At 41.4% G+C, this 12,872-nt stretch overlaps 1 protein-coding gene across 2 annotated transcripts in view; it reads left to right on the top strand.

Annotated features, from left to right (window-relative positions):
* The window catches only part of DRD2 (dopamine receptor D2), a 429,189-nt gene that overhangs the window by 364,208 nt on the left and 52,109 nt on the right, over positions 1-12,872 (top strand). For both annotated transcript variants that reach the window (XM_088443014.1, XM_088443013.1), the window contains exon 4: positions 1,814-1,950. In XM_088443014.1, coding sequence (XP_088299140.1) covers positions 1,814-1,950 — 137 coding nt within the window. The remainder of the gene's footprint in view (positions 1-1,813; positions 1,951-12,872) is intronic.

Here is a 12,872-nt window from a genome sequence, read left to right as displayed (position 1 = left end):
TGTACTAATTGCATGTGTTTATTTTTAATATTAACTACCCCCAGTGAGATCATATTTTGGTGATTGTACTAGTTAAACTCTGTATCGCCAATCGGACTGGGATGTAAGAAACTTGGATTATTTATTTTATTTTATACATCTTGTACTTATGCTTTCATATTTTACCGGAACACATTCAGCGCTGATTAGCTGTATGGGTAAGCTCATCTTCTACACACTTCAGCAAGATGAAACGCGGAAATTCCTGATTCACTTTCCTCATATGACCGGAACCTGTATTATGTGTATTGGTTTTACTGGGAATAGTATTGTGTGTACATCCTGGCAAGATGGAACGCAAGTGGAACGCAGAACTTCCGGTTCGCGTCCTCTTGATTTTCACTATGTTTTTTAATGTCCCTCATATGACCGGAACTTGTATCATGTGTATTGGTTGCACAGGGAATGGTATTGTGTGCACATCCCGGCAAGGTGGAACACAAGTGGAATGCAGAACTTCCGGTCTGCATCCTGTTGATTTCCACAATGTTGTTTATGTCCCTCTTAGCGCCCAACCATAGGTCCCTAGGTGGACGTTCTTTAGGCACATCACATTCATTATTGCGATAAACCTATAGGGTTAAGGATTACATCGACCCACAATACATTGTAGTTTCATATGATTACTTCACTTCCGGTCACAAGGTATAAATATCTTCAGAAGCCCAGTATTAGATCACACCTTGATGCTGTGATTACTGGGCATATATAAAGGACAATTATAGAGACCTGGATCTGCTCTGGAGGTATGCTATGTTTCCCATTTGGATTTAAGTCCAGACCTTACTTCCAGCAATGTGTTACTAGTGCATATTACCCATTTTTTTGGATCGTGGACTCTATGTATGTTTAAAGTGTTGCACCAAAAATACATTTTAATGCAGAATTTTTTATGTCTATTTGGCAATAAAATATTGTTGGTTTTTTGGAAATCTCTGTGTGTGATAAAGATATTTACAAGCGTAAAGAAACATTCCTTTGAACTTTGGATAATTTTTGGTTTGCTAAACATCCAAATGTTTGATTTGTGTGTATCGCCCTTGATCCCCTTCTCATTTTTTGTTACATAGTAATGAATAAATGCTGTTTCAATGTAATCGATGTAATCAAGGCAATATTTCATACATGGACCTGATTTATCAGTTGATCTTGTCAGTCAGTGGCAGGGATGGAAGACATGTAACTATGTTAGGGGAATGTTATTACGTGACTATTTCTTGTAATGGAGTCACAGTAAGGCTAATCTATCAGATATGTAAAGCTGATCTATTCATTCCTGGAGTGGGTGGCTGTGCACTGGGGGACCTTGGAAAGAATAGGCTGTTTGATTACAAGTCTGTGTAATCTGAAAGATGGAAAGCTGAATATGGCCATTGCAGTGAGTGTATCATTAATTATATTTGATTACATATGGGACAACACATTTTATTGTGTTATGAATATGATTTGTGCTTTGCTGACAATTGCAAAGTGAACTTGACTGCTTATTTACTTATCCAAGTAAACACAAAACCCCAAATAATAGAAACTGATTCTCATAATATCATTGGTCAAGGTTAGCTCATATAACAGTTTACATAAAATCAGTTGGTTACATCAATTATGGAATAAATATTTTAGTAAAAAATAAACAGAAGCAATTCAGATTAGTATAACGTGTTTATGTATAATGGTAATAGGTGTTTATGTATAATACAGTTTCTGACATTGACTTTCAGGGAGGAATTTAGTAACTATTTATGGACTGCACATATATAATGTCTACTTGTTTCAGGTACACAGCAGTAGCAATGCCGATGCTATACAACACACGCTACAGTTCCAAGCGTAGAGTGACTGTCATGATTTCTGTAGTATGGTTCCTGTCCTTTGCCATCTCTTGTCCCCTACTGTTTGGACTCAACAATACCGGTAAGTATTATCATTTAAGCTGATTTTTATATTATGAAATTTGACAATGATTTGCAAATAGGCGAGAGTTAAAAGGTGATAATAACAAAATGGCAAAAAAAAAGATGACTTTCCTGGTGGACAGGAGAGATTCATTTTTAGTAATTGTTTATTTATTCATTAATAGTTTTTTATATAGCGCAACATATTCCGTTGCACTTTACAATTAGAAACAAGAGTAATAGAGCAAAACTGCGTAATAGAGACATAGAGGTAAGAGGGCCCTGCTCACATGCTTACAATCTTAATTGTTAAGTCCCACATACAAGTTTCATTTCTATAGGTGTCAGAGAGAGATATGATCAACTAATCCAGGCTGTGGACAAGCCTGGATTACATCACATTGGAGGGGTGTGGTATATTTTGTCGATATTCATTATGTAGTCATGGTTGTAATGTCGACATTACCATATCAACATCAATCATGTCAACATTGATGTACTTTTGACAATGTGCTGTTAGGCTAAGTCTATCCTAATTCAATTAATATAACATTATCCCTAACCCTAATGCTTACCCTAACCTTAAAGGATATGTTGACATTCTGCCAATGTCGACATCTTACAGGTGTCGACAATTATGATGTTGATATTTTAACCATGTCGACATCATCAATGTTGACCTTCTGCTGTTGACATTGTGAATTTCCACATTTGAAACATTGATGCTCTGACTGCATACCACAATGGAGCTAAGAATCTGATTCTGAGGCATGGCACAAAATGGCCGTCTGTGTGAAGAGATGGAAGCCTGAGTTACTACCTTATGCTAATGCATTATTCTGCACAGCTAAAGCGAGAATCCATGCATTGCCAAGCAGAAAGCCACCCACTGATTTTTCGCCAACCACTACAATCGTCATTATTTTGAGATGTGTCAGTAAAAGCCTTCCATGCTCATGACTCAGAATCACACATAGCATTAGCTACATGCACCTGACACTGCTAGGAAATTTAGCCTTTGCGAGTTGCCACCCAGTTGCTGCACAATTTCAGGCCAGTTTCACGCAAAGCGATATCTGGCAGAGATCCATCATAGGTATGTAAAAATCTGCTTCTGCACATGAGCTGTATGGTAAAAGTTGCTGTTTGTGCGTTTAACAAGAAATCCATCTGACTCAGAATCAGGCCGTGACTAGACAGATCGGAGAAAAACAAATTCAGCATTATCAGGGGCTATTTTTTGCATTTCTGTACCATTCTGTTAGATGATTTTATAACTGTTGAATTGAATGACAGTTATGAAATCTACCTTATAACATAGATGAGACGTACAGTATGAGGTGGGCAGTTGTTTTTTCTTATCGTTATGTACATTGATCATTACATACAGATGGAGTCACTGTTAAACAAAAGTGATATTTCAATTGAATTAAAAACTAAAAACAGATAATGAATTAATGAAACCATGTGCTGAGCTAAATTCCTATGTACTATGATATTAAATGATAAATAACTAGCAAAACTCCAATTTGCAATATAAGACATGCTTATTATATATAAAAAACTAAAAAGAAACAACTGTATCAACATGCAAACAGAAACAGAAACATGTATCAAATATGTGCAATAGATGGAAACTGTGTGTCTAAAATCTAGGAATTGTGGTTGTGTATTGTTCCTTTGTGCAGTGCACTCAGTGTTTAGGGTGTTGGTGGACCCATAGTTTAGCAGCGGCTCCACCCTATATAGTGCTACTAGGTGGGCACCTTATTTTGCTCTCTCTATAAGTAATGAGGCTCATAACAAAATAATGTTCTTGTGATATAGAACTAGCCTTATTGGTACAGCTGATAGAAGGGTGAAGGTGTCTCTAATCTCAAAGATCTGATGTATGTAACCAACGTACAGTTTTAATAGTTCTTCTCATTTTGACGAGTGTCCATCTTTTTATATTACTAATTTTTGTATTTACTGATGGGAGTATGGTTAGTGCTCCTAAAGGTGTACTACTGTATGCTACATAAATACTGTACCAAATATATACTGTATGTTTATACTGTATGTTTTTACATTTGAGCATATTTTAGACTTGCGGCCACCTTACACCTAAAGATGTGAAACGGCTTTGGACAACCCTAAGTTAGTACAATACCTGTGTATACACATAAAATATAGCATGCCAACTGGAGATGCAACATAATTAGACTTCCCTAGATACCCAGATATTCTTCACCCAGAGGCATATATTTCGTAGGTACAAGAGTCCTGGTATAAAAAAACATACTAATGATAATGACACTAGCAACACTCTCTAGCTGCTTCTGACTGGCTGTTTGTGATTTGGTTTCTCCAGCTCGCAGTACTTTATTTGGGGCCTGATTCAGCATGGATCGCTATTATGATTGCAATAGCGATTATGCACGCAGTCTCCCTGTGAAGATATGCTATTGATTGCAATCGCAATGCCATATGCAGCCGAACATAAGAACGTCCACCTTACTTTATAGTACACATCCATAATACTTAGTAAGTCTGCAAAACAATTGAGAACATCGAGTAACATTGGAGCCTCATGCACACTTGCACAAGGTCTGACCTTACACATTGGAAGCCCAAGCTGCGTATGGCATCGCAATGGATAATTTATGCAGGCCCCTGCAGCTGCGTTCAAATGCACTGGCACGCCTGCGTTTCGCCAACCACCACCCTGTCACCACCCCCAAATGGTACTTCCTGTCAATCACTCTGCAATGGGTCTACATAGTCACTGTGATCTCAGTCCCGATTGCAGTGGCTGGTTCATGCACGCGTTGCATGCGCAGTTGCATGTGCAGAATGCAACAATCAGCAAATTGCGTGCGTAATCACAAAAGCGATCCTTTCTCCATCATCCTCTTGTTCCTCATGTTGCGCCACTCTTTCAGGATTACTTATTTTGTGGTTTTATCATTGTTTACTTTACATTGTTCAAGTCTGACTTTAGTAAGGAGAATTGTATGTTGTGAGTTCAATGTGATGATATAGCAAAGAGAAAATGTGATATAGCAGAATGGGATTGAAATAATGGCGGCTGTTTAGCCTGACAGCGGATGGCCAGATGAAGATCCCGACTGGGGCAGGTAAGTACCCTAACCCTCCCTTAGTGGTAATTAACCCTAACCTCTCCCTGGGGGTGCCTAACCTTAACCCACCCCACCCCCTGGGGTGCCTAACCCTAAACCCCTCTTACCTCTCCCTAAGCCTAACCCTCCTGGGGGGGCTAACCCTAATCTCTCACTGGTGGTGCCTAACCCTAACCCTTCCCCTATGGGTGCCTAATCCTAATCTCCCCCCCAAACCTAACCCTAATTCCACCCCTCCCCCCGTGGCTAACACTAAGGGCACCCCAGACTTACCTTCATTTGGGCTGGCGTCCTCGGCATTCTGGCGTCAGGATTAAGAATGGCGTCGGTATTTCGATGCCTATCTTAAATCCCTTGCTGGGATTCCGATGTTGGGGATCGAGACCAGCCCAATATATCCATGTTGCAGGCATGGCTTGTACAATATTACATACAGTGGATAGGGAAAAATGTCAGTGTAAATTTGACAAATGACAATTTGACAATCAGAGTTGGCAGAGTAACAAGAAAAGCCATTAAAGAAGTCTGTTTAGAAAGTCTGGACTGTGAAAAATATAATATGCCACACACACAGTAGTATGTGTTTTACCTCCCAGGCCAATATATGTTTTTTATTTCCCTGTGGGGGACCAATGTGTGTGTGTTTTTTGGGAGGGCCAATGTGTGTGTTTTTTCTGTTGGGTACAATGTGTTTTTTCCCTTTGGAGGCCGATGTGTGGGTTTTGGGGAACGTGTGTTTTTTTTCCACTGTTAGCGCCAAGATGTTTTTATTTTTTCAAGTCGCGGACAGTGTGTGTTTTTTCCCTGTCATGGCCAATTTGTGTGTTTTTTTCCATGTGGGGGCCAAAGTGTGTGGTATTTCTTTGTTTCTCTTCTGTGGAATAATTTGTGTACTTAGGGCCTGATTCAGACCCAGACGCAAGTGGCCGTACGCTCGTCCGCCATACGAGCGGAAATATTTAAATTAAAGCGTTCGTCCGTATGTTCGCTCGTAGCTAATTTTCCGCCCTATAGTCTCCCAACCCCTCCTCTAGCTTGCGACCATTCAAAATAGCGACCGTTCGTCTCCTCTTTGGTTGCTTTGGACGCTCGCACAAGTCAATTCCGGAAGTGGACCTGTCAGATTTCGATTACCTGCTCGTTCATTCTGCATACATACTTTAATCGTTTCATGCCAATCAATATATTAATTAGCTTAATTGCTCTTCACATGTTTGCAATCCGTTTTTTTTTCCATTTTCAATAAACTTTATTCTTGTCCGTGTGTGTCATTTTTCCCGCAGAATACGTACGGTTTCACCAATGGTTTACTTTATCAAAAATACATGTTTTAACCAATGATCCTATTGTTTTCCTGTGTTTGTGATAGGCATATTTTAGTTTTTTCATTTCTTTATTTAAATTAGCTTACGCATGTCACTGCATCAAGCCTATCATAACTCACATTATATTTTTGAGGCTGGAGGACACATGAATCATACAATAACCAATAGAAAGGTTCCTGTTAATTTACCAAGTACATTAGCCAATCAAATTTTTTCTCTGGCCTTTATTAAAACTTTTTGGTGTAAAATAAATCATTGCCATCATGAGAGCCTCCGCATTTACCAGGAGGGAGCTTTTGGTCCTAACGGAGGTGATGGACCGGCGGATCACCAGCCAGCCTCCCCCATCAGCAACCGCCAGAAGCGAACAGCCTATGCGGAGGTTCGCCAGTGCCTGCGCTCCTTTGGCTCACGCTAGAGCGCAGGTGGTCAGATCTGCGCTGCCGCATGCCACGCTTGCTGGCCTGTTTGCGGCTGCGGATCGATGCAAGTAAGTTAATTTTTTTGTATTTTCTGGGGGTTTTTTGTGGCCCTATCTGCCTGTGCTTATTTCCAGTATAGCCCTGTTTGTTTATTGTGGCCCTATCTGCGTGTGCATGTTTTCCGTCTAGCCCTGTTGGTTGTTTTTTGACAGGCCTGCATGTGCATGTTTTCCGTTTTTTTAATGTTTTAACATTTGTGGAGTTGTAAATTTGTGGCCAACCCCCCCCCCCAAAAAAAAAGACTAAACATTTTTCAAACATCATTTAGGGGCTGAACGCAGAAGCCGGGCTCGCCGCCGACTAAGACGCCGGGCTCGTCCCCTGAGTCCGACTCCAAGCCCAAACACAACTCCCCAACCTTCCCCCAATTCCCCCTCCACCCCTGACCGGCCACTACCTGAGGCCCCTCCCTCTCCCAATTTGCCCCACCCCCAAAATTCACCCTCCACTCCACCCCCCCTCTTTTCTTCACCCTCCCCTCCCGGCACTTTTCATCACCGTCCACCATATCTGAAAAATCCCCTCTGTCTAACCACCAGCACTGGCCCACCTCCGAGGAGGAGGAGGATGGAGGGCCTTGCGTGGCCACGTCATAGGGATGCTAGTGGTCCTTGACCACATGGTGGCGGTCCTTCAGAGCTGAGGTTTTTTTATTTTTGTATTATGCCCAAACTGTTTGAGTAAATAAAATTGTGTTGTCCTTGTCTGAAAAAATTACATTGTTTAACCTTCCATAAGTCGACTATTTGATCATGTTCTTTAAAGTAAGGTAAATTAGATTGTACAAAGCGCTAGTAAGTATGTAAGCTGCCACATTAAACACCTCACCATACCAATAGGTTTGTAGAAATTCAAACATTTTGTTGTTTTTCTTTGGGTGGGTAATGTAAATAGAAAATGAAACCTGCTTAGGCCTAGTTTAGAAAACCTACTGATTCAACATAATACCTTTGTTGTTTTTTGAAAGACACAAAGCATGTTCAAAGACAACCATTTCACACATTACAGGATTAGGCATTACGAAAGGTGGAATTTTTTGTGCCAGGTTACACGTGCTTGTAATTTTAAAATAAACAATCTTTTTAACGGCAAACAAAAATTTAATACACACCAAACACATACAGAAAGTGAATTGTGACAAGCAATTCACACAGTGAAAAGACACTACAAAAAACAACCAACACCAAAAGCAAACAACAAAAGAAACAATCAAGAACTGTTGAAATAGGTAGCAGGCCAACATAAATCCACAAATGAGGCGAGGAAATAATTGTTCCCAAAGTTAGATCCAATGTGGCCACATGTACACAATTTAGTGGAGCAGGTAGTAGGCATTGTTTTTTCGAGGATTTTAAAGTAAGACAAGAAAAAAAAAGTAACAAAGTATTAAAAAGGCACATTACAATCGTACATGTCGACATTGTGTCAATTAAGTAAATGTTAGACAATAATTACCTGAAATATCTGGCCACCACATCATCTCGTATGGCCCCCCACATACTGACCTCGACCAAGCTCGGGGGGGCCATCTTCAGGCAAGACATCCTCTGGCTGCATTGGGACACCACTCCTTATGGCGATGTTGTGAAATATCCCACACAAGACCACTATTTTCAAAACCATAGCCGGCAAATACATGAGTTCGCCACCAGAGCGGTGGAGGCATCTGAATCGGCCTTTTAAAAGGCAGATACAGTGCTCCACCACCTGCCTGGTGGCTGTAAGTGCGGAATTATACTCACTTTGGGGCCCTGGTGTGGGAGCCAAATAAGGAGTGAGCAGCCAGGGCATGCAAGGGTAACCACTGTCTCCTGTGAAAAAACAAATACAACAATCAGGATCATTGTGTATCAAGCTTTGCATCAACTAAAGGTGTCCACTCACCCAGAAGCCACGCATCACCAGCTTGTAGGTTGTCTAATTTAGGCCAAATCCCTGATTGCCGGATGACGAAGGAATCATGTGCACTCCAGGGGAATTTGGCATTCAGGGACAGGATCTGGAAGGAGGCATCACATACCACCATTACATTCCGTGAATGATAGTGCTTGCGGTTCCTAAATATAGCCTCCAACCTTGCTGGAGGCTGAAGTGGTATGTGAGTGCCATCCACAACATCTATGATGTGTGGGAAGCCAGCTATTTCGTAAAAATTGGCCTTCGCCACACTAAGGGAACCCATATCCAATGGCATTTTAATAAAATGATGGAGGTGTTTGAATAGGGCCTCCATCACTGCCCTCAGGATCCTTGAAAAGGAGGATTGGGATATTCCAGCAGCTATTCCCACCGTGGTTTGAAAGGATCCTGAGGCACAGAAATGTAACACCGACATTAATTGCGTAAGTGGTGGTATTGCTGTTGGACTGTCAATTTTCTGCTCAAGATCACTCTCTATTAATGAGAGAGTGTCTATGATGATTTGTGGAGGAAGACGGAATCATCTTAAAACCTCATCATCGGGCAGTCCAAAAAGAGTGACACGTGTTCTATATATCTGGGGCCTTGCATGCCTACGATGCCTATGCCTGGGACGAGGTTGAGGTTGGTCGGGTTCCGGAAGCATGGCCAACATAATACGACCAACATCAACCTGAAATGGTAAGCCAGGTAGTTAATGTTTGAGTCAAATGTGAATCAAAAAATCTACTTAACTTTTGCCAAAAATCCAAAGATGCTTACAGGCCAGGGTATTGTCATGAGTCCAACAACCTACATTTCCAAAATAGAAAATCGTTTTAGAATTTTTGTTTGTCAGATTTGAATCCAAACACTTTTTTAAATGCATTAAAAGATAGAAGGGAGCACAAATTAGTTAGGAAATGCATGCTACATTTAGTGGACAAACAAGAATGTCCAAGTTTAAAGCCAAAAACACATTAGTGCGCTAAATAGTTTGCATTTTTACATGGGGAATAAGGAGACATTAGTGTGCTAAATAGTTTGCATTTTTACATGGGGAATAAGGAGACATTAGTGTGCTAAATAGTTCGCATTTTTACATGGGGAATAAGGAGATATTAGTGCGCTAAATAGTTTGCATTTTTACATGGGGAATAAGGAGACATTAGTGCGCTAAATAGTTTGCATTTTTACATGGGGAATAAGGAGACATTAGTGTGCTAAATAGTTCGCATTTTTACATGGGGAATAAGGAGATATTAGTGCGCTAAATAGTTTGCATTTTTACATGGGGAATAAGGAGACATTAGTGCGCTAAATAGTTTGCATTTTTACATGGGGAATAAGGAGACATTAGTGCGCTAAATAGTTTGCATTTTTACATGGGGAATAAGGAGACATTAGTGCGCTAAATAGTTTGCATACTTACATGGGGAATAAGGAGACATTAGTGCACTAAATACTTCGCATTTTTACATGGGGAATAAGGAGGCATTAGTGCGCTAAATAGTTCGCATTTTTACATGGGGAATAAGGAGACATTAGTGCGCTAAATAGTTTGCATTTTTACATGGGGAATAAGGATACATTAGTGTGCTAAATAGTTCGCATTTTTACGTACGGAATAAGGAGACATTAGTGCGCTAAATAGTTAGCATTTTTACATGGGGAATAAGGAGACATTAGTGCGCTAAATAGTTCGCATTTTTAAATGGGAATAAGGAGATATTAGTGCGCTAAATAGTTCACATTTTTACATGGGGAATAAGGAGACATTAGTGCGTTAATTTTTTAAGGAGGTCAAAATTACATACAACTCAAACAATATTACGCCAAAGAGTACACTATATTTCGTGTTAAGACAGGATTGGTTAAAGAAACAATTACAAATTACTTAGCCAAACATATGCGAACACCAACACATTGAAACTATAACTTCTGGCATTAAAAATGACTTACCAAAAACTGACAAATAACCCAAAGTCCAAAAACTTCATGGGGGAATGCCAAAATAACTGGTAAAAGAAAAAAAAACATAAGTACTAACATTTCAAAAACAAATACGATTAGTTTTAAAGGAGGTTTTAGAAAATACTTACTCAAATAAGAAACAAAAATGGCCACCCGCCACCACGACTCGAGTCACCCAAAGCCATAAATAGTGTTTATTTTCCCGCTCAAATTAAGGATGGACAATAGGAGCGCACAATCAATGATGCGGATGAGTAATGCAGACGCAGGTATAAATACGTCACGGAAATCCCAAAACGGTCTGCTGTAGTAGACTTGAAACACAAAAATGTCTAATGAGCAGCAAAGCACGGGCCAAGAGGCGCACGGTAAGTATTTGTATTTTTGGGGTAAAAGGATTCTTTTAAACCTTACTTTTGTGAACGTTTGACATCACAAATTAAAATATGTTTTATACACAAGGAGTGGAGGATGCCATGTCAGAGGCTGCTGGGCCTAGTAGGCCTACAAAAGCTTCCAAAAAAAAAAGGCAGTCACAATTCACAAGAAAGGAGATGGAGGTTTTAGTCCAAATGTGCACTGACAACCTGCCACAGGCCAAAAGGAATATGGGTGCAAGCCAAAAGTGGAAAATGTGGGATGATATAGCCAGTGCTGTCAATAGGGTGGGTGAGTTGGACCGTACAACCAAGGAGGTCAAACGCCGGTACGTAAAAACTACATTTAAAATAAAAAGTGGTTACAGGGCCAAATACTGCAGGAATAATGCCAACTCTGTCACCCACAGATGGAGCGACTTCAAATATCGGCTGAAGCAAAAACTGTCTGATAGGGCTATGCATGCAAAGGGGACAGGTGGGGGTCCCACCCCTGTGTCATTGGAGCTTAATGATTTGGAGGAGCTGGCACAGGGGTGTGTGCAGGATGAGGAGGTGTTTGGCATGTCCAATATGGATACGGACATGCCAGACTTTGCGGCTCCTCATGTTGTCCCAGGTAAATGTTGTAATGTTAACAACTCAGAAATGTGTTTGTGACACTATGTAGATTGTAATGTTACTCTTTTCTCATTTTTCCAACAGAGACACAGGCGGATGAGTCTGCTCCAGAGGGGAGCGTTAGCCGCAGAATTTCTGCTGGCTCTGTAAGGGAGGAAGCAGTAGCTCCGGCTGGGGACCCTGCAGCTGCCAGTCCAGAGCAATCCCCCTTACAGGCAGTGGCCCTCCTCACGAATCTCAATTTTAAATCGGATCACCACACAGAGATTCTGCAGAGGATGGACGCCAGTCTGCTACGGGTGGCGGAGGCCATGGAGCAACATGCTGCGGCCAATGTGACCATTGCTCAGGCCCTGGCCGACAATGCTGGGGCTAACATCAGGATTGCTAATGCCCTGGAGCAGCTCGTTCGCCAGCACATGTTGGAGCCGGCCTCCATTCCTGCTGGAACATCAGGACCCTTCCCCTCGGGCACAACAACAGCCATCCCTCCAAATGTGCCTAGCCCTATGCCTAGTCCAGAGGCCACAACATCTGCCTCTGGACAGGCCAGCCGAAGGACCTCCCGGACACGGTCAGGCTCCCCCCCTACCCCGGCCAAACGTGGCAAAAGGCGCTGACAGCACTGGCTAATTTTCCCACAATCCTTCTGTGCTTGCTCCATTTTTCTTAAGGGCCAAAACTTTGTGCGTACGGCCACTTGCGTCCGGCTCTGAATGAGGGCCTTAGAACCTAGGAAATATACTTTTATAGTTTATAAAAATATTATTAGCTGTTGCCAGTGGCTTCGCCCACAATTAAACCACTTCCGCCAACAATTTTTTTTAGGTGTACTAGTTTTATTGCTTTGCATAGGGGCCCTGTCGCGGGAGTGGCTCACACGACCAGTAGTGCTATACAGACTGATGGCAGCAGTGCCTTTACCCACCACCAAACCAATTTCACTGTGTGCCCTGTGCACAGACTGCGTAATAGCATAACCTATTTAAGTGAATGTGGGCCCAAAGCACCCCTACCCCCACCCCTTGCCTTTTTGCATCTTCTGCCACATCTATCTCTTACATTGATGATGTCAATACATTTTGTTTTTGTTATTGCTCAGCTATAACTTGATGTATCAAGATGAAACAAGGTACAAGTT

This window comes from Taudactylus pleione, unplaced genomic scaffold (genome assembly GCF_031769625.1).
Source record: "Taudactylus pleione unplaced genomic scaffold, aTauple2 ptg000322l, whole genome shotgun sequence".
Classification (NCBI taxonomy): domain Eukaryota; kingdom Metazoa; phylum Chordata; class Amphibia; order Anura; family Myobatrachidae; genus Taudactylus; species Taudactylus pleione.
The sequence above is the reverse complement of the archived record's forward strand: the minus strand, read 5'-3'. Positions and strand labels throughout refer to the sequence as shown.